The sequence below is a fragment of the Equus caballus genome, chromosome 5 (assembly GCF_041296265.1).
Source record: "Equus caballus isolate H_3958 breed thoroughbred chromosome 5, TB-T2T, whole genome shotgun sequence".
Taxonomy (NCBI): domain Eukaryota; kingdom Metazoa; phylum Chordata; class Mammalia; order Perissodactyla; family Equidae; genus Equus; species Equus caballus.
In genome coordinates, this window is record NC_091688.1 from 11,323,025 (window position 1) to 11,346,595 (window position 23,571).

Sequence of the window (23,571 nt, forward strand, 5' to 3'; positions counted from 1 at the left end):
TAATTTCAGCAGAAAGATTTAAACTATGAGAAGGAATCAAATAGAAATGCTAACAATAAAAAATACAGTAACAGGGTGAACAATGCCTTTAATGATATGATCAGTAGACTTGACAGAGCTGAGGAAAGAATAAGTGAACCTGAAGATAGGGCAATAGAAATCACCCAAACTAAAACACAAAGGGAAATAAGAGTAAAAAACAAAAAATAAAACAAAACAGAACAGAACAGATTAACCAAGAGCTGTGGGACAATATTAAGCAGGCTAACATACACATAATAATTGGAATTCTGGAAGTGAGAATGAAGCAGAAGAAATAATAACCAAGAATTTTCCAAAATTAATGACAGAGACAAAACCCATGTCCAAGTGGGACTTAGAACACCAAGCAGGACAAGCACCATTAAAACCCACACTTCAAGGGGCCGGTCCCGTGGCCGAGTAGTTAACTTCGTGCGCTCTGCTTTGGCAGCCCAGGGTTTCACTGGTTTGGATCCTGGGCACAGATCTAGCACCACTCATCAAGCCATGCTGAGGTGGCGTCCCACATAGCAGAGCCAGAAGGACCTACAACTAGAATAAACAACTAGGTATTGGGGGACTTTGGGGAGAAGAAGAAAAAGGAAAAAAAAGGAAGATTGACAACAGATGTTAGCTTAGCTGCCAATCTTTAAAAAAAAAAAACAGGGGCCGGCCCAGTGGTGCAGTGGTTAAGTGCACACGTTCTGCTTCAATGGCCCAGGGTTCACCAGTTTGGATCCTGGGTGCGGACGTGGCACTGCATGGCATGCCATGCTGTGGTAGGCATCCCACATATAAAGTGAATACGATGTGGGCCAGAAATCTGGATTTATGCAAATAAATGATGAGCACTGGAAATAAAATTAAGGTAAAATAACATTTACTCTTTTATTTTTAATTGCACGAAATGATACTATAAAAAATAGTAACGTATTCTGTTTACAACATGTGTAAAAGTAAAATACATGACAAGAACAGCACAAAGGATAATGTGAAGGAATTGGAAATACACTGTTATAAGGTCTTATACTACCTTTGAAGTAGTGTATAATATTATTTGAAGACAGACTCAGGTTGTTTTAAAATGTATACTGTAAACTTCAAGACATCACCAAAATAAATTTTAAAGAAAGGTATATTTAATAAGTTCCTAAAGTAATAAAAAGTTATCACAAAGAATATTTAATTAGGTCCAGAGAAGGAAGAAAAAGTGGGAAAAAAAAACTAAATAAATGAAAAAAATAGGTAGGAGGCAGGAAAATGGTAGATTTTAATAAAAACATATCAATAATCATACACTAGTTAAAAGGCAAAAATCATCAATTGGGTAAAAGAGCAAGACCCAAACTATACCTATCTAGATGAAATCCACTTTACTTATTTTTTTTGAGGAAGCTTAGCCCTGAGCTAACATCTGCTGCCAATCCTCCTCTTTTGCTGAGGAAGATTGGCCCTGAGCTAACATCTGTGCCCATCTTGCACTACTTTATATGTGGGACACCTGCTACAGCATGGCTTGATAAGCAGTGTGTAGGTCCATGCCCCGGATCCGAACCGGTGAACCCTGGGCCATCGAAGCAGAACACATGAACCTAACCGCTGTGCCACTGGGCTGGCCCTAAGAAATCTGCTTTAAAGATAAATATGTAGATAAATTGAAAGTAAAAGGATGGAGAAAGTTGTATCATGCAAATACTAAACAAAAGAAAGCTGGTAGCTATAATAATTTCAGAGAAAGCAGAGTTAAGAACAGGAATATTTTCAGGGATAAAGAAGGACGTTACCTTATGATAAAGGGGTTATTTCCCCCAAGAAGGCATGGCAATCCTGAATGTACGCACCTAACAATAGTGCATTGAAATACTTTTGCAAAAACTGATAGATCTAAAAGGAGAAATAGAAAATTCACAATTACAGATGGAGTCTTCAATATCCCTCTCAATAACTGATGCAGGAAGTTGGGAGAAAATCCCTGTAAGGGAATATGATAATTACAGCACAAAAGTGGCAGAAGGGAAGGTAGCTATATTGGATCAGAGTTTTATATTTTACGGGATTATATTAGTATTAATCTGAAGTAAAGTATGATAAGTTAAGATGCACACTGTAATTCCTAGAGCAACCATTACAAAAATAAATAGTAAAAAAAAAAAAACACAACACTGAAATAAGAAAGGCATATTGAAAAGTATACAACAAAGCACTCAAATATAAACAGAGAAACAAAAAGGGCACATTTAGAAAATAAAGACCAAAATGGCAAATGTAAATGAAATCAGATCAATATTTACATTAAAAGTGAATGGTCAAAACACGCCAATCGAAAGGCAAAGATTGTAAGACTCGATAAAAAAGAAACATTCAAGTATATGCCATCCATTAGAGATACACCTTACATTAAAAAATATTAAGAGGTTGAAATTGAAAGGCATAAAGACATTATACCATACAAACAGTAACCATAAGAACGCTGGAATCGCCATATTAATGTCTGACAAAATAAACCTTGTGACCAAAAATGTTATAATAGACAAAAAGGAACATTTCACAATGACAAAAGAGTTAACACATATAAGGAAGCTATAACAATTATATATGCAACAGAGCACAAAAATACATAAAACAAAAACTGACAGGATTAAAAGGAGAAATAGAGAACTGAACAATTAATAGATGGAGATTTTAATATCCCTACTAAATAACTGATAGAACGAGACAGAAAATTAGCAAGAACATAGAAAAATTGCAAAACACTATCAACTAAGTTGACCTAATTGACATGTACAAAATAGTCTACTGAATAAAAGCATAAGACAGATCCTTCTCAAGTGCACATGGAACACTGACCAAGATAGACCTCACCTGGAACCATGAAACTAACTTTAAACTTAAAAGAATAGAAACCATATAATATATTTCTCAGACCACGACAAAATCAAACCAGAAATTAATAAAATGAAGATATCTGAAGAATTCCAAAATCTGGATATTAAACGACACACTTCCAAATAACCCAAAGGTCAAACAGAAAATGTCAAGGGAAATTTTAAAAATATTTTGAACTGAATGAAAGTTAAAAATTAGATGGTCAGTTTAAGTCTTATGTACATGTTCCTTTTAAACACACTTTTTTAGGAGTGGTGGCAATAGGCAGAGGAATGCATAAAAAATACAAAGTTTGTTAGATACTCTGAAATACTACGTATCAATCACTTTAGGACGATATGAGGCAGAAAACACTAGATCCTAAACGATGTTGTACCAGTTATTAACTCACAGTCTACACAGTAAACATGTCTTCCAAATTTAAAACAATTTAGAATGAAGATTTTTAAATTTTTATAGGTAGCTTTTACAATGAGGTAAAAATCATTAACAAACGGTGAAGTGAAACTGTGTCTTCCTACTTGTTTTGAGAGGGACAAAAACTGAATCTTATGCACTAAAAACAGAAAAAAGAATCTTACTGAAAAATGATGTGTACTGTATAACTGCTCATGCAAAATGTGTAATTACTGTATTTTCTTAACAACTCACCTATTAAGCTTCCCAAGTAAGGATCATCTGTTTTCAAGATTATTACATCAAAAACTCATGTGATAATGCAGAGTAGTAAGACAAATATTTGTACAATAAACAATTTTTCACTTATAAAACTAGTAAATATAAAAAAAAAGAGTAACAAATATATAATAAACATCCTTTTTTGTCATTTTTTACCTATACAACATGAAAATTTTGTCACATTCTTTTTTACATTCCCTATAAATACTCTCAGAATCTACCATGAGGCATACTAATAAATCAACAAACTGAAACAGTACACAATTATGGATGCACTCCTTTTATTTCAAATTTGGGATATTTTACGCTAAACAATTCTCCCTATAAAGTTCATGTTAAGATTTAGACATGTTTTATATTTATTCGAAGATATATTAATAACTCTTGGCATAATCCCAGAAAATATACCTTTAAATACAGCTATCTGAGATACACAAGCCCAGCCAAAACTTCTTTCCATAAACAGATTTCATACTCTTAGATGAGGAAAAAGATGTTTTATAATCTTATTTACCTGTTCTTGCTTTTCATTTGTGAGATTATGCACAAAATTATTAGCAATTTTTATGGAGTTATTTTTTCTTAACAATGTATTAACAAATTAATGTGAAATTCTTCACTACAACTGGTCTGTTCTACATGTGACAGATGTATCCTGCCTTAACCTGATGTTATATGTGTTAAAACGTTTTGTTCACAGCCAAAAACTCATTTGAGTTTTAAAACAACTTTGTGAGGCAGTAAATCTGATGTTACTTCCTTTTATAAAACATGAGGAAACAAACAGAGGCAAAGTGATTTGCTTAAGGTCACACACACACACACACACACACACACATACATTCTCTCTTTCTCTCTCATAGCATGATAGATACACAAATCTATTTTTAGACTGCAAGAGGTAGAGCAAAAGAATGAAAGAATTAAAATAAAGAGCTTCTATACAATTATTCTGTGACTTTTTCTTTGTTTCATTTTAAGTCTGCCAAGCTATACAAAAATTAATGTAAATTTCAAAGCGAGGGTAGAAAACTAACAATTATAATTTTTAGTAATTGGTATTGCTAGTACAACTTAATTCACAGCTGTCAAGTCAACTTGCCAGATTACATTTTTTAGCACTGATTTTTAATTATCAATGTTTTGATCCCCTTTAAGAATCTAATAAAAGCAATAACCTGTCTTTCTAGAAAAATGATGTGGACATGACAAACTTTTTCATATGCTTTTAGTGGGTCTAAGAATGCCCTGGAGATCCTTGTGAGCTAAGTTCCATGAATTCTAAGTTAAGAATTTTGTACTAGAGGAACTGAAGAGCCCCAAAGGACCATAGAGTAATCAAACATGATAACTGGTAACTGGTAATCTAACTAATATAGACATTTGATTTAATAAGGAGCTTTAAAAAAAAGGCTTAGTTCTAGAACACTAGTCAATCACATCAACTAACTCAGCACTAGTCTGAAGTGTTAGCATTACCATCCATTCTATTCCTTTCCCGATTTCAGTATTAACAGAGCAGTGAGAAGGGTGCTAACTCATGTGAATATTTAAAGACCAGTTACATAGTTAGAAAACGTGATTGCCTCTGTATCAATGCTTTCATTTTACACTAGGTTCAACTGTACAATCAAAACTTCAGAACAATGTTAGAAAGGAAAAGAGCGTCAGTCTATTGTTTTTTCATCTCATAATAATCTTTTAAAATATTAAGTGATTAGAACAGAAGCTCTTCATCAGAGGAACAGGACAGATGCAGGTGTTATTAAGATGCGATATAAACTCAAAGACAATAACTTTCTATTAACCTGTGGCAGTAAGAGTCTATCCAAAGACTTACCGACAACGTGAAGATGCCAAAATTAAAACAAAAAATAATGCAGTAATTACAGTAACAGAAACATTACATTAAAGGGGAACTGGTAAAGAACATGGGAACAAAGGAAGTTCACGACATTTTAGAGAGATTTTTAAAAACAAATTATTTTTCTTACCACTATTATTTGTAAAATATTCATATGTAGAGCAATAGTCCTTGGAAGGTGTTGCAATTTGCTCAATAAGGATTTCTAAAACTAGTCAAAGAAAATTCAATTTTTCTTAGAAAGTTGTCTTTAGGAAACTTTTTGCCCCATCTTCTCAACATCAAGAAAGTTTCTGTCCTGAGGTGGGTTATGTTCAAGTGGCAGAAGAGTTCTTTTCTTTGGTTAAGCGACATCCTAGAATTCGGAGCAGCTATTCCATTTTTAAGCGAGTTTTAGGAGCTCAATCAAGACAGAACTAAAGCAAACCTAAGAGTTTCTCAGACAGTCAATGTTTTGGTGAGTTTGTCATGCATGGGGTAAAACGAGGTTTGATTTGTTAGCTATCTACCTATAAACAATATGATCTTACTATAAGCATAGCTGGTCTTACAAATGGCCACTGGGCAACAGAAATCAAGTATACAACTCCTTCAAATTAAAGAGGGAAATGAAACTCAGACATGTTAAGTGACTGACCTAAAATGAAAAACGCTAACTAACTGCTATAAACCTAGAGGAGTCATCCCTCTAATGAAACAACGGATCCTGTCAATTTAACCTCAAACACATCTCCTAAATACTTGGGCCAAAGTAAAACCCCATCACCAGTGTCTTTCTGTTTTAGCCTACCATAGGCACTTCAGCTAGCACTATCTTTGTTTTTTCTTTTTTAAATTAAACTAAAACCATGAATCAAAACTTGAGGTAAATCACACTTCTTAAAGGCCTTTATTTTTGCACAGATAAAGTTCAAGGTCTTTAAAACAGTCTAGAACGCTCCTTAAAAATCACTTTTCCTAATCTACCACTTCCCGCTTCATCTCCTAGCAGCCTCCAAACACATGGTACACTTTCATAGTCTCAAGCTTTTGCACATGCTGTTCCTTCTGCCTAGAAATACATGGAATAGATTAGGATAACTTATGCAAAATACTAAGTAAGATAATGAACGCAAATTGATGCTCAAATGTTAATTTCCTGATTTTTACACATTAATTTATTATTAGTAGCAGCTACCATTTATTGAAAACTTACTATGCACAAGTTTTTCATATACATAATCTCACTTATTTCCAAACACCACTTTGAGGTATTTAAAGACTAGTTATTAATCCACTTCGAAAATGAGTAAGTAGACTCAGAGAAGATAAGGAATTTTCCCAAGGTGTCACAGAGTGACAGAACTGAGGTTTATACCCAGAGATCAGCTCTCAAAGTCTGAGCTACATGAAAATATAAATAGATTGCCACAAATTCTCTCTTTATCTCACCTTCATCTCCCTCTCTCCAACAACCAGTGCTGGCATGGGTAAGAGAAACGGAAGTTTAAAAAATATGTCTTTTGAGCCACAACTAGAATATACAACTATGTACTGGGCGGATTTGGGGAGAAAAAGCAATTAAAAAATGTCTGTTTTGGGAAATCGACATAATAATGGATATCAAAAGCTAAAAAAATCTGAATATTTTGATCCAGCTGTTTCACCCACTTATGGGATTTTGTATTCCAAACAATATTGCAAGATAAGAGAGAAAAAAAATAGGCCCCAAAATATTACAAATTTAGAACTGAGAAAAAAGAAGCAGCAGCCTAAATGTTTAGTAACAACAAATAGTAATTGATAATATATATAAATGCTTTTGATAAACAAATGGCAGCAACAGGAAATAGTGGAGTATATGAGGAAGCCATTTGGTATAAAACTAATTTGGTCTGACCTTGTTTTTCTAAAAGGGCCTGACCATGGATGCATTGTATATCTGCTTTAAGCATTTGCTATGTCCCAAAGACAAAAATAAATGCCCTTAACATAAAGATGAAACTTCCCACACATTGGTATTTCCTTAAGGATAAGCAACTCTCCCTAGACTAGACTCCCTATCATATGTGATGTATACTTTTTGTTCCAAGACTGTATATAACCACTCTGTACACTCCACTTCTTTGGTGCCCTTCCTTCCTTGGGGAAGGAAGACCCTGGGCTAGTCCTCAGATCTGGCTCATAATAAACTCACCCCAATTTTGACTTACAGATTGCTTATGGATTATTTGCATTGACACTTTCTACTACTATTATGATAAGGTGAGAAATGCTTAGATGTAGTGATGGATGTAAAAAGCTAGATACAAAATATATCTATATCGTAAAACTATTTAAAAAATATTGGCTGAAGACTGGAAGGGCAACACCAAAACATTAACTGTGCTTTGGGTGAGGTAGTAGAATTACAGGTCGATTTTCCCTGCTCTATTTTCTAAAAGTTCTTTATTAGTGGAGAAAACTATAACACTCTGAAGCACAGATGACGAAGGGATAAAAAAGGTCATTAGGTTTCCTGAATAAGATATAACTGGATTTAGAGGATCCAAATGCTAAGATAATAAGTTTCTACTTAGTCAGGCATTACTTTATATGTTAGGACAGACTGAGAAGGAAGCTTGTAGTTATTTTTATTTGTTTTGACTCTTCTGATATGCAACTTGTATATGTTAGCAAGCATAAGAGGAAACTGCATAATAATTCAAATGCAAATATTCATACAAAGACGCAAAACCTCATGCTTGTTTAAAAAAGTAATTGCCACTTATCACTTGGTAAGAAACATGGCACCTAAACCAGGTGGGAAAATCTCTTCCTAAGGGTTTATTCCCACCTATTCATAGCCAATAGTTTCACCCTTAACAATTCAGGTTGATGCAAATTCTCATACCTGAAAAACACAGATATACAAAAGCTTAAAAGTAACACTTTTTTCATAAATCTCATTCGACAGAAAAAATATACCTTCAAACAATTTACTAATATTACCAGAAAGAAAACAAAACCTTTTCCCCACATTAGTCATATCAAACGGATGAGTTTAGAGTTAATAAGACATTTAAATAAAGACTAACAAAAAACCAGAAGCCAAAAAACAAAAAAACCCACCAGTTGTTACCCTTGAGAAGTGATCTTTTTCTCCATATCCCTAACATAATGATTTGGAAAGGACAGAATGAAAAGGAAAAAAGAGAAATAAGTAAAAGCATGCACTTAATGTATAGAGAACAATCACACACTGGTCACAATTAAGTGGTTCTCTTCATTCTACTCTTCCATTATAGGATGACTGAACACTTGTTTTTAAAAATAGTGAGTAGTCCGATGGAGAACGTAAAGTCTACAAGGGTGACTGGGCTTTCTCTATCAATAAGACCAGTGAGATCCCCATGAGGGATCCCAGAATTTGTTTTGCTATCAATAATTCACCCTTTCTATTAGTAAAGGAAAACAAAGTTGTCACATCTTAAAAATCCTGCCTGCAAAATGTGAAAGTTTTAGAATGAAAAGATCTTTAACCCTTTATAAAACAGAAAACTTTAAGGAAATGAAAATACTCCTTACAAACAGGGACTCCTACTGAACTTTGAAGTTGCAAGGTTAACTTACTAATTGGGAGAGGCAGAAACCTCCTTTTATTCTTTTCAGAACATAAGATAAAATTGAAATGTAAATACTCAAATAAGTCTCTACATCAATTATCCATCCTTGTTAGTTGACACCTTGGATTAATCTGAACCACTATAATCTTCCATTAGTACAGACATCAAGGATTATCATGTGAATTACAGATTTGGCTAGTTAGTAAAAGATGATAAGAAAGAGCACGGGAGTATGACTTAGGAAACAAATGACTCTTGGCTGCTAAAAATAAGGATCAAATACACTCAGTTCCATATTTCAAACTAGACAAAGGTATTTAGATGTCTAGCATGAAATGAAATATTTCATTCCTTATTTATTAGTTTCATTTCTTATTTATTATTTACTACTTTGGGAGCTATGAGGACTTTTTTTGAGAGATATAATCATTCTTAGCAATTTTAAAATAAAAAGATAAACTCTTGGGTCTCCTAAAATAAACCAATATTTGGAATGTTGTAAGAAATAAAAACACGCTAAAAACAAAGCCAGGGGCCAGTCCAGTGGTGTAGCGGTTAAGTTCGCATGCTCCGCTTTGGCAGCCCAGGGTTTGCAGGTTCTGATCCCAGGTGTGGACCTACACATTGCTCATCAAACCATGCTGTGGCAGCATCCTACATACAAAATAGAAGACTGGCACAGATGTTAGCTCAGAGACAATCTTTCTCAAGCAAAAAGAGGAGGACTGGTAATAGATGTTAGCTCAGGGACAATCTTCCTCATCAAAAAAAACCCCAAAAAACAAAGCCAACTCCTCCAATTTTATCCCATTCTCTGGAAAACATCTCACAAAACTATGCTTGGTGATTCATAAAGCCTCAACTCTAGATATTTAGAATTTAAAACAACAAATCAACAAAAAGGAACTGAATCTTGAAGTCATATTTACTTTCTACACAATCTATCCCCAAAGCTTCCTAATTTCATTCGAGAGCCAAAGATCTTGAAGACAAATAGAAGCAAGACCAACTGCCTATTTAATTTCAACAATGTGTAAACACTTTGTCATTTAAACCAAATGATTTATTTTCTGCCTTCATCTTCATCTTTTGGTTGGCTATCACAGTTATAACAAATAATCTATATTTTCGTCCAAGGTAATCTTACTTATAGTAAAAAAGACTAATTTAAACAGGCACAAAATTAAATGGCTTCTTTACAGCAATTATAACAGACTGACTTTTCTTTAACCTAATTATTCCTATGTTCAGCAGTAATAACTCTTCTACCTCCTGAGAACAGTCAATGCCAATTTCTGATAGCTTTATTTGGAAAAATGCTGCATTTAATGGGATTTAAGAATTGATGGAGTTAAGAGATATGAAAGGCACAAACTCCCATAACGATCACATCAATATAGGAGAGTGTCATGAGAACAAGAGGGATTAATGCGGCACTGTGAAATAAAAGACCAAAAGATATTTCTTTTCCCCAGATGGGATGCAAGTTTGAATTAGGAGGAAACACTTTTCTCTTAAACAGCTGCTCTCCTTGGCTAATTCTGCTTTAAGTAACTGTTAAATATATTTCTATTCAATTAGAAAAGAACAATCATTTTTTCCCAAACATACAATTTGGCATATGAAACCAATTCAAGTAAACGTGAAGTTAAGGAAACTTTTAAGTTAAGGAAATAAACTTTTAAGTTATTAACTTCTAAGTTAAGGAAATGATATTTAATATTCATTCTCTTTCTTCCTACTACTATTATGGTAATTTGGTATGAACTATCAAAAGAGAAACATTTAGAAACCAAAGTTAAATACCTTCCGATCTCAAAATATTTTGGACAAGTTTAAGCATGATGGCGTAATAATTAAAATTATTTACAGGTTAACAGCGTACTTCAGAATGCATTCCCACATTATTTCTTTTTTCCCTTGCAAAATGCAAAACAAAAAAACCCAAAAACCAAGTAGCTTAAAGATTTGTGTCAATTCTATGCTTCAAAATTGGCTTACTTCAGACGGATAGACACTATTTTTAAAAAAGTATTTAATGAGGGGCCGGCCCGGTGGTGCAGCGGTTAAGTTCGCACGTTCCGCTTCTCGGCGGCCCGGGGTTCGCTGGTTCGGATCCCGGGTGCGGACATGGCACTGCTTGGCAGCCATGCTGTGGTAGGCGTCCCACGTATAAACTAGAGGAAGATGGGCACGGATGTTAGCTCAGAGCCAGGCTTCCTCAGCAAAAAGAGGAGGACTGGCAGTAGTTAGCTGAGGGCTAATTTTCCTCAAAAAAAAAAAAACAAACAAAAAAGTATTTAATGAGAAAAAAATTATAAGAGCCATTTTAATATTGGTCAAATTCCATTACAGTACATATAAAAATGACAATAAAAAAATATTTTAAATGTCGACTAGCAGACCCACTAAATCATATTTTGTCGATTTCATTATAATACTCACCACAAAATATCTAATGCAACAAATGTTTTCACAGACGCTGTCCATAGAGTAGTGGATATTAAGGTTAAAGAATATTTGCACAATGTAATTTCCTTGGAGAATAAATTATAGGTTTGCTTCAGTATCACACTACCTTCTTGTCTCCTCTCTCTTCTACTTCCCACCCCACTCTAGTCTGGACAGTAAGGGAACAGTGGGGCCCTTAGGAGGAGATGGGAGCCACAGTCTTCCTGGAAGTCAGGGTCCATGCTCAGAATCTTCTTTCCTTCCACGCCCAAGATAGACAAGAGTTCATTCAGATTGGCCCTCTTCCAGTCAGGAAAATTTTCTAAAGTGTTATAAACCATCGGGCTAGAGGAAAGAAGAAAGGAAAGGAAAGATAAAAGGAAAAAGAGAAACAGAAATGAAGAAAGGAGAGAAGAAAAGAAAAAGAAAGTCCTATGTTGTCTTCCTAGTCTTGACTGAAGAATTCAGGATAAGAAATAGCTTATAAGCGTGGAAAGTTAATATAATTAAAGGAAAAAAGACCACATCTTATATTTTTGTTTGCGTTTCTTCCTGAGGGCGGTAAGGTAGCAAAATCTAACAGACATTAGGTATTCATAATTACAATTATTCCCTCTTTAGCAGATGCAAAAGAAACATTTTTTAACAAATCTCTTTCCAGCGGCAACTGAATCATCTGTTTCCAAACTTTATTGTTTATATAATTTTCCAAGGAGACCTAGGGAACTTTTCAAATTACAAATCTCTACCTTTCTCCCTTTCTCCCTGAAAAGATGGATTCATGGGTCTAAGAATAGAACTGTTTGTTATTTTCTTTGGAAAGATCTCAAGGTGATTCTGATGATCAGTCAGGTTTGAGAACCACTGGTATAAAGACATCGTAGTATGGATGCCTTCTGCACTTTCACAGAAGCAGACTGGCTGTTCACATTGCTTTAACTTTCCTAGTTTGGTACAACCTGATGCTTTATACACAGCGTTTAGTAAGTCAGAGAGGGATGCTTATCTCTTAGAAAAAAACATATATACACTGGAAAAACAGATAAGTCTTTTTGAGAGAAGACTGAACTGTGAAATAGTGCTAATGCAATGGAGAAAGGGAAGGAGGAACAGGCTATAAATCTAAGAAAAATATTAAGCCAACAATAAATATCAATTTCCCTATAGCTGCACGCACTTTAAAACTGTTGCTTTTGAAAATAGGCAAAAGCCTGGAGGTTATATCCCAAGGGGCAAATGGTAATTAAGAAATAATCATATAGGTAGCCATGAATGTTCATGTCAGGAAAACTAGTTTTCTTAAATTAATGTAATCTTGATCTACCACTGAGTTTTAAGTGCATCTATTAGATATTAGAAGTATCTCCCACCTCTACTCCAATATTTCTTTCATTTCAAAAATTAATATTTAATTAATTATGCAAAAAACAAGGTAATAGTCATGCGTGAAGGACTGTATCATTCATTACAAAAATTATATATTAATTACACATTATGTGAAAATATTTTGCTTAGTGTTAAGGGTAATTAAAACATGAATAATGCTAATAGAAAACACAGCTCTTACTATTTGCCAAAAACTAATCGTAACGCTTTACGTAAATTAACTTATTTTAACTTTATAATAACTCTAAGAAGTAGCTTACTATTATCATCAGCACCTTATAGAGGAGGAAACTGAAGCACAGTACAGGTTAAGGAACTTGAGCAAGGTCACAGAGCTGATAAGTAGGAACCTGATTTGAACCTGGCTCCACAGTCTGTGCTCTTACTCAATATATGATGATGCCTTTTTTTCAAGGAGTTTGCAGGTTAGCAGGAGATATGAGACATAAACACAAATAACAGTACAAGGCAGTATATTAACTCATTCAGCAAATATTTTTAATGGATAGGAATCATGAGAGATTTAGGTAAAGAAAAGAAGATCTGCTTAAGAATACAAAGATCTAGTTAAAAAACACTTTAGAATAAGCATTTCATTACATAAAGTTTTATTCATTAGAAATAAGAACAGAAAGAACATATTTCACTATATGATTGAAGAAGACCCTCTCGCCTAAAATGGTTATAACTTTGTATAGTATGGGTGATAACAGTTGACGGATTCCCAAGTCAAGTTTTGTTGGATCTGGTTTCACGGAAGAGAAATTAGGAAATCGTTATCCTGACATCCTTCAGTCTAAAGCTACAAAAACTTAATATGTTTCCTGGTGTTTCAAGCCACAAGAGAAAATATCCACCCTTAATAACCAAAGTTTTTTTCTGAGGCTAGAGACCCTTTTTTCGGTCACTTGTGAAGAGTTAAGGGAGTTTTAAGTGTCCTTTACAAGTATTGCCTTTTACCATTAAAACACATTTGAATTGGTGATCCAAGACTAGATAATTATGTATGATGTGGTTCAGAGATAAGGTTGATGGTACCTGCAGCCTCAGTGGGAGTTACTATGGACTCAGGATCTGCATCCAACAAAAATATAGTGTCTCTTTACACACACATGGTCACTTAAGAACAGAAATAGTCATTTGCATTCTTGAATTAGTTTATATTTCATTCCAACAGTTTCAGATAAGAGTCATAACACAGAAGGATGCACAGATACAGAACATATATAATCTTTACCTAACTCCAGTGTCTGAATAAAGTAATGATAATAATAAAAAAAAAGATACAACAGAAATAAAGAATATTGTCCAAAATTTACCTTAGCTTAGTAGTATTACTCTCAAGGTGGATGTGGAATGTGGGAGACAGCAGAATAGACTTAAATTACTAACATCAAATTGCCAGAGGACTATGCTTATAAGATAATATCTCAGTTGCATGGTATTCCCCTTTCAAGCAAGAATTTCTTTTAAAAAAGAGAATTCTCACACGGCCGAGTGGCTGAAGTTCCACAGGCTCTGCTCGGGTGACTCCTTTGAAAATTAAGTACAAGAGGTTGCAGCATTTTAGTGTAGAAATGCTAGAGCCACGACCTTGGCAAGACAAAGCTAAGGAACAAAGGACAGAAGAATCTGTCACCAAACCCTAAGGTGACTGAATAAAAGCGTTTTTAGACAGAGGGAAAATATTTGGAAGAAAGAGACAAAAGACAAAGTACTATCTCTCAGATTAAAAGAAACAGTATTAGAAATATTCTCTGTCTTTAACAGGAGTAAATAAAAGAAAAAAATGGGAAACCTTAAAGCAAAAGTAGACCACATGGCAAATGTGCAGGTGGGAGAGCAGCGTGCAGTTAACCTCCACAGCACTGTGGAACAAAGTAGGAGGGTGGAAGCTACAGTGAAATTGAGCAACATCTTAAAAAAGGGCGGTGTATAACACTCCTTCCAGTTTATACTAAGATCGTAGAAATAAAGTTAGAAATTACATATGATCCTGGGTGATTGTTCAAAACAGGGCTTGAGATTACTGGTTCATTTTTAGCTAGAAGTGGCCAAAAAGAAATATGTGTATCTAAGTTATAAGAAAAATCAAGGCTAGACAAAAAGTGAATCTGCAGGAAAATAGCCTAAATTTTTATAACATTGAGATACTGCCCTAAAAGAATCTATTTGTATTTGTGTTTCTCCCTCTACCACTCATTGTTAATTTTTCATTCCCTCTATGACTAAATCACTGCCATAAATGATAACATAAAGGCATATGCAATTTTTTATATTATTAATTGAGGAGTTTTATGTTTTCTGTTAATTCATAGAGTAAATTGATATACCACTTACATTTGTCCAAAAACTTTCAAAGTTAAGCTATTTTGTAAGTGTCCTTAAATTGATCTCGTTCTTGTGATTAAAATTAGATAGGATAGAAATAAAAAACAGAAAGACAATGAAATGTTTGGCTTTTCTAGAGACAGTTACTGATCTCAAATCTTACAAAAGTAATCTAGATGAGAGTAAACACGGTACTATTTTATTAGTCCCCAAAACAGTTCTCCATACTTCACCATCTCCAATTTCTCCCTTCCCTTTCTTTCTTAAAACCACTCGAATCAAGCTTTTGTCTTACCACTCCTTTCATTTTTTTGCTCATTACTTGTATTAGTAGCATTTGACAAAACTGAACAATTCCTCCTCCTTGAAAACCTTTCTTCACTTGGCTTCCCAGGCACCAGTTTTCCTACTATTGATAACCACTCCTTCTCAGTCTTTTTGTTGATTCCTCCTCACTGCCTCAATCACTGAACAAAGAAGTGCCCTCAAGCAAGGTACTCATAATATTTGTAATCTCTAATTACACTCCTTTGGAGAGATCCTATCCAGTTTCTTGGCTTAAATACCATATGCCAACAGCTACCAAATTTGTATCTTTGGCCCTACAATCTGCTGTGAATGCCAAACTTAGCATGTCCACATGGATGGCAGGAAACATCTCAAACTTTAGAAGTTCACAAGTCTCCTGTGAATTCCAAACCTGACATCTCCATGTGGCATTTTTAGTAAGTCTCAAACTTAGCCAGTCTAAAAGTCAACTCTTGGTCTTCTCCCCTAAGACAGCTGCCTCTGCTGGTCTTCATCTGAATTAACGGCAACTCCACTCTTAAAGTTGCTTGGGGAAAAAACTTTGGTGTCATCCTAGACTTTTCTCATTTACTCTCCACATGGAATGTATCGGCAATTCTACTGGTTCTTTCAAAACGTGAACAGGATCTGACTACTTCTCACCGGTGTACCACTATTTTATCTTACCTGGTCTGTATTCTACAAAACAGCCAAGCCGATCTTCTCAAAAAAATTTAAGTCAGATTATATCACTACTTTGCTCAAAATCTCACAATGGCTTTCAACTCACTCCCAATAAAAGCCAAAGTCCTAATAATGGTAAACAATGTTTTACTGACATGGTTCTTCTTCACTGCTCTAAAATCATCTACTACTCTCCACCTAGCTCACTCCAGTGCTGCAGCACTGGCCTTCTTTTCATTCCTTGAACACTAATCACAGTCTTACTAATCACAAGGCCTCTGAATTATTTATTCCACCCGGAATACTCTCCTCCTACATTTAAACATGGATTACGGCTTCATCTCCTTCTAGTCTTTCCTCTAATTTAGCTACTCAGGTAGGCATTTTGTCACCACCAACTGAGAACTACAACCCCCTACTCCAACACTCCCCATCCCACCTTCCTGCTTTGTTTTTCTCCAAAGCACTTGTCAGCTTCTCATATAATTACTTATTTTGTTTTTTGTCTCCTCTGGCACATAAAATTCTAAGTCTCCTAAATCCAGGTCGGATATTAAATCTTCACTCACATTGCAGATTTCAAGTCATTTATTCTCTAGGGTGCAACAGCTTACTGAATCTCTGCCTTGATGTCTTTCATCAATTTTGTAAAGTTCTCAACAATAATGCTAACATTTGCTTCAGCTACATTATTTTTCTTCTCCCCTTTTAGGCCTCCTATTGAATATGTTTAACTTTCTTAACCCATCTTCTATCTCTTTTCTGTATTTTTTTCATAATTTTTGTCTCTCCATGCTTCCTTCTGTATATTTTCTTCTAACTTACCTACAAGTTCAATAATTCTCTTTTCAACTGTGTCTTATCTGCCATTCAACCAATCCACCAAGTTCTTAATTTTGGTAATGATATTTTTTCAGCTCTTGGACTTTCATTTTTAAAATAGTTCTTAGTTCCCAGTTGAAATTTTCCATCTTGTCTTTCACTTGCCAGCATGGTTATCTTCAAGCTATGTCTGATAACTCTAATATCCAGACTCACTGTGATTTTGTTTCTATTGTTCATTGCTTATGCTGGGTCTATTCATGCTGGCTTGGCTTTTCCCATGCCTGTTTATTTTTTATGGTGCCCTAGTTACTGTATTTACAATTTTGAAAAAATAAAGGAAGTCCTTAGATGATCTTTTTTAGAATATCTTCTTTCAGAGAGGATTTAATTTTGTATCCTGTGGACACTAGCAATCCTGGATTACCTCAATTTAATGTCACGGCTGATGTGATTTGAAGTTGAGCTGCAAGTGCTATGAGGGCTTATCTTCTACTGGTGGATCCTAGACTATAGCTCTTTGGGAACCTAAACCACAGTGAGCTCCCTCACACAGTAGTGAGCACTAGACTGCAATCGTGTGCCCCTGTGAGGCACCGTAAGTGCTTTCAGCCATGCCACCAAAACTGGCAAATGCTCCCAGGGGAAAAGCCAGGGTCACACTCCTGGGCTGGTAATTCTTTCCTATCTTGTTTACTTTCCAATGCCTTCAAACAGTTTTGGTTTGGTTTTGTAAAGTACATACATTTGGTCCAAGTTTTTTAGTTCCACTTAGAGGGAGGGGTGGTCTAAATCACCTACTCTGCCATTACCAAAACTAAAAGTTGAGTAACAGAACTTTAAACAAGATAGCAATGAAATATATCTAATTAAAGTTAAACTGTACTTAGAACTCAGATATCTTAAAGTAGGCATCAAGTAAGAATTTTTTGTGTCAAAATTAAAACTAACCCCAAGTTAGCACTTAAAAAACTACTTAAAAAAATATGACATTAATGAATGACTGATGTTTATAAAAATCAAGATAATAAAACAATTATGAGAAAGCTTATACTTAAAAATGTAAGAGTAAGTGACAAGTTGGAGGAAACTTTTTTTGGCTACCTAGAAGTGCAACTTTCTTGTTAAGAAATTAAATGTGTTTAAATATTCTTGTATAAATATATTTTGTCGAGACCAATTCTGCCTTGAAATGGCCTTTAATTAGGTGTACCTATAAGCCACTCTCCTTTACCTACATCAAATTTTCTTATTCCTAATACAGTATCAAATTCAGCTGAACGTTTACTGAGCATAAATTGATCACTAAAGAAAATGAGACACAGTGAGTACTCTGGAGAAATTTCCAGTCTTACAGGAAAAATATAAAGATACAATGTGATAATGGTGTAACAGAGGTTTGTACAAGATGCTATGGTTGCATATGGGAGAGACATGTCAGCACAACATTGTTTCATTAGTGATGTTTCAATTACTAGCTAAAACGCCTGTTTCCTTGGGTGATGCAATACTACGCACAAGAGAAAGCACACATCAATTCATATTTTAAGCTTAAAAAAATTCACCCGTATATATAAACATAAGCATTATAGGAGACACCAAAGTGAAAACACTGATATAAAAACTCACCCCATCTGGCAGTGCCCTCCAACACACGGCACTAACAAATTCATTTGTATCATCTTCTTTTCGGTCTTTGTCCAGAACACTTTTGACCGTATCAAACTTAAAAGTTAGCAAAGTCTTAGAAAGTCCTTTATAGTACAGGTAAAGAGAGTTGTTCTCGCTTCCTAAAAAAAATTAAAGAAAAACATAAGTTTTTAGAATGAGAGAACTCAGAATTAGGAAATCACATTCATAAGGTAATTATTATTTGGTGTTTAAGCTCAAAGACATAATCTTTTATGGTTAAATATGAAAGACCAGAGCATAGGGTTTCTTGGGAATCATGTGAAAAAAGGATTCACAGAAAAAAGACTTTATTTATCTAAAGAAATAATCATTGTTAAATGATATAACAATATTGATAACTCTAAGGCTGAAATTACTATATAAAAATCACTTATGGCAGGGGTCTAGAATTTGTTATTATATCATGAATCTTAAAATACATTTAGAAAGATTTCTATCTAAAGAGGAAAAAGAAAGTTATACCACTAACAAAGGCAAATTTTAATAAGCTACAAAACTTATTTCCCATTTTTCAATAAAGGCATTACTCTACTAGATGAGTGGTCTAAAAACCTGTGTTTTTGAGCAGTCTATCAAACTGGGATAAATGTGACAGAGATTTGCTTTGGCAGGGTTTAGGTTCATGCACGTGTGGAGAGAGTCAACTTTATTGACCAAAGACTAAGTCACTTCAAAGTACTGAGGACAGTTCGTATATTCAGCATTAGATATATTAGAGCATTTGAACAGTATCAAATTTAATTTTTCTACTTCAGATTTAAATTTGTATAAATTATCAACAATAAAAGCCCTAGAATAACATATCAAGACTATGCAAACAGACTGCTTAATGAAAAGAACACTATATAGGGGAAAATGAATATCAAGCCTAAGAAATATGAAATAGAAGAAATGAAGAAGACAAACAATGTCTCCAAAATTAGGATATTAGCAGAAATTAATATTGTCTGTCTTCTACCTAATATCTATAGAAATTATGTTAAAATGGAGAAAAAGTACAAAACATATTTAACAATTTTATGCTATTTCCTGTTGTCAGGGCTTGTGCTCAGTAAAGAAGGGAAAGAGCGACACTTCTTCCAGTAAAACCTAAGAAAAATCCAAAGTGCTGAGGCATTGAGTCTATACGCCACCTTCTGAATGTACAAACCACTTCGTGACTTGGCGTGTACTCTATTTCCATTGAAGGCAATTTCAGTGACAGTCACCAGCTAAAAAGTTCCAGGTTTCACTTACCACAAGCTATATAATCTCCATTGGAAGCGAGGCCTACAAAGTTTTTTTCATTGATGTGACCCTTGAAGGAACGTAGACAGTATGGTTTCCCTACATTCCACAGCTTTAGTTGGCTGTCTGTTGAGCTGAGGCAAACACAAAAAGTTAGAATGCATTTAAGATTTCGAGGCATGAAACTCATCAGTACTAGTAGTACAGGTAATCCAGTTGCGGATTAAGAATGCAGACTCTAGAGCTAGACTGTCTGGGTTAGAATGTTCAATATGCCATTAATTTGTTTTTGACCTTGGGAAAGTTATACAACCTCTCTGGTCTGTTTTTTCATGAGTTAAATGTGAAAAATAATTACCTTATAGAATTAGATGAATCCTATAAAATATTGTGAAAATTAAATTAATTCATTTAAAACACTTTCAATAGTACCTGGGCATGTAGGAAGTGCTTATAAACACCAGTCATCAACACCATCATCAAACAACAAAAGAGCTCTATGGGAGCTGTACTTAATTTCAGGGATACAATTGGTCCACTTGATTTCATTTACTTTTCAACTGCTGAATTGTATTGGTATTCTGAACATAAACTATTTAACCTATGGGGTGGAATACTATGAATGGTAAATGGTCTATATGAAGTAGTTTATCTTACTGAAATAATAAGCAAATGCAGTTATTTAACAAAAAATAATTGAATATAAAAATTACTGGTAATCCTATCATACAGAGACAGTCTTAGGACATGAATAAAACACCATGCTGTTGGTTTTTTCTGACTTCTTGTTACAAAAATTGGATCATACCATACATATTATTTTGTAAATTGCTTCTCCCTCATTCGACAATTTGTTTTACATTTTCTTCTGTAAAATAAATGTTCTATATTTTTTCCTTTTTTTTGAGGAAGATTAGCCCTGCGCTAACATCTGCTGCCAATCCTCCTCTTTTTTGCTGAGGAAGACTGGCCCTGAGCTAACATCCATGCCCATCTTCCTCTACTTTATACGTGGGACACCTACCACAGCATGGCTTGCCAAGTGGTACCACGTCTGCACCCAGGATTTGAACCAGTGAACCCCGGGCCACCAAAGCGGATCGTGCAAACTTAACCACTGTGCCACCGGGCCGACCCTTGTTTCTATATCTTCATTAATGACTATGCAATAAATATTTTCTCTTACTGTTACATTCAAAGAATAGGGCACTATGATAAATGCTTTATATACATTATTTTATTTAAAGATTCACAACATAAGTACTATAATTAGCTCCATTTTAGAAATGAGGAAACTGAAATTCAGAAGGTTAAGGACATTTTTAAGATACCACAGCTAGTAAATAGCAGAGCCAAAACTGAAACTGTCTTATTTCAGAGGCCAAACTCTAAACTCTTTAAATACTTCCCTATTTCTTCTCATTTCTTAGACATTTAGGTTGTTTTAAATTTATTTTTTGCTCAACAATATTACATTGACTATCCCATTACATGTATTTTATGGTATATATGTATGTAAAATATATGTATGTATTTTTTTACTGGCCAACAGTTCAGGGTTTTAGCAATATGTGTATATTTTAATATTACTTTTTAGTATTTCCAAATATATTTGTGGATTCTAAATACTTCTAAACTCCAAGTATGTCCAAGAGAAAAACCATCATGATTCATAAAAACTAAGAAGGAAAAAAGATTGGTGAAAATACAAAGAATATATCCACATTAATAAGGTCAACTAAGATTTCCAATTTATACAATTAAGTATACATATACCACAATTAGTTGAAATCAAACTAATTGATTCAACATTTATAAATCTGAAATTGAAGAAAAATATTTTTGCCATACAATCCATCATCCATATTTGAATCTGAATGAAACTTTAATTATTTACTGGCCATTATTACTCCTAAAGATGGAATACTTTTGACTGGTTACCACGTAATTTAGATTTGTGAATTAATTATCTATATTACCTCCCCTTGGAAAGCTCAGTTTCCACTTTATTTTTTTCCTTTTTTCGTAATTCAATTCAAGTTACCAAATTCTTATCTAGAGCAATCAGTATGGATGTGGTAGGAGATACCAAGTACAAGGCAGTGGCATTAATAATCTCCTAAGAGAGATTAGAAACTAAGTGAAAAAAAAAAATAGTGTATCATTAAACTTGAGAAGAAGTAATAGATATAAAAAAGAGAGAAATTAAGAATGAGTATTTACTACGGTTATATAAAATAAAGAGAACTATGAAATGGATAAAAGAAAGAAGGGACTGCCTCTGTTAGTAGAAGAACTTTGTCAATAATATTTTGGCAATTGAGATTTATTACCTAGTTGACATCTTATTACTTTCAAACAAAATAAAAGACAACTAAAAGTCTATACTATGATTCTCCAGTTCAGAAGGCTTCTCAAAGGATAGTTGTTGGGTACTAGCAGCCATACTTAGAAAGTTCTCTTCAAAACATATTTAAAAGTCACCACGAAATCACAGGGAAATCGAGTAACATGGACTTTTAAAAAGTCAACCAAATATTACTTATAACCAAAAATACTACTACTGTACTCCAATGCAGATACATATACAATAACACACTAGTAGACTTTAATAAATAACACACTACTCTCATATTGCATCAACTATGTTGTTTCTCTCTTCTTAAGGAGAAGCAGGGCTGAAATCCAATGTGAAGTTCAAATGTTTAAGGGAGCTACATTAAATACTGGTATCATCAGGATTTTTTCATAAATAACATACAAAAGTGAGCAATAGAGACCAGAATATACATGTATTTTAATTAGACAAGTTATAAAAATCTACTAAGAAAAAGTGCATACACCATAGTGTTACTCTTTAGATGTATATCCATGGTGACATTACCAACGGTAACTGATGATGACAGAGATCTGTCTTATGCTCAACCTCTGAAGAGAGTGATACTCACGCAGAGACGATTTCCTCCCCACTCACAAACTTTGCATAGGAGACTGCTTTTCGGTGTCCTTTGAACACCATGATTGGCTGCTTAGTGTTACGAAGATCATAGTAGTGGACACAGTGATCTAAAACAAAACAAAACACGAAAAATGTAGTGAACAAAGAAATGAAAAGCAAAGCTAATATTAACTGGTTCTGGTGATTTTCATCAAATGTTTCACAGACAAGGTCAAACCTATAACAGCCAGAAAGCGAAGGGCTATGACTCATTTTCAAAGATAAGGAAGATACACTGGGTTTTCTGTTTTGAATCCAGGAAGACATAGTTGCATAAAAAAGTATATACACATAGGTCAATGTCAGTCTGAAAGGGAGTTCCACTGATATTTCCTGTGATCCTGGCTCTAGAAACAGAGTAGTAAGGGTTCAAAGTAACTGGAAATTTAAAAAAGTATCCTTACATTTGACGGCTTTATAAAAAAGGTAATACAAATATTTTGGGCTTCTGGCTAAAAATGCTATAGAATTTTATTTCCCACATTTGCTTTTTAAAAAACACTTTCTTGAGACACATATAACATATAATAAAAGCCACTCACCGTAAGTATACAATTCAATGAATTTTACTAAATTTACCCACTGGTGCAACCATCACAATAAACTGGTTTTAGAAATTTTTCTCATTCCAGTAAGATCCCTCATCGCCATTTACACAA

At 34.2% G+C, this 23,571-nt stretch overlaps 1 protein-coding gene across 11 annotated transcripts in view; it reads right to left on the minus strand.

The window, feature by feature from the left end:
• The window catches only part of COP1 (COP1 E3 ubiquitin ligase), a 246,122-nt gene that overhangs the window by 34,017 nt on the left and 188,534 nt on the right, over window positions 1–23,571 (minus strand). For all 11 annotated transcript variants that reach the window (XM_070267732.1, XM_023640594.2, XM_023640597.2 and 8 more), the window contains 3 exons: window positions 22,863–22,980; window positions 19,924–20,048; window positions 18,625–18,785 (listed from right to left, as the gene is read on the minus strand). In XM_070267732.1, the coding sequence (XP_070123833.1) occupies window positions 18,625–18,785; window positions 19,924–20,048; window positions 22,863–22,980 (404 nt within the window). The remainder of the gene's footprint in view (window positions 1–18,624; window positions 18,786–19,923; window positions 20,049–22,862; window positions 22,981–23,571) is intronic.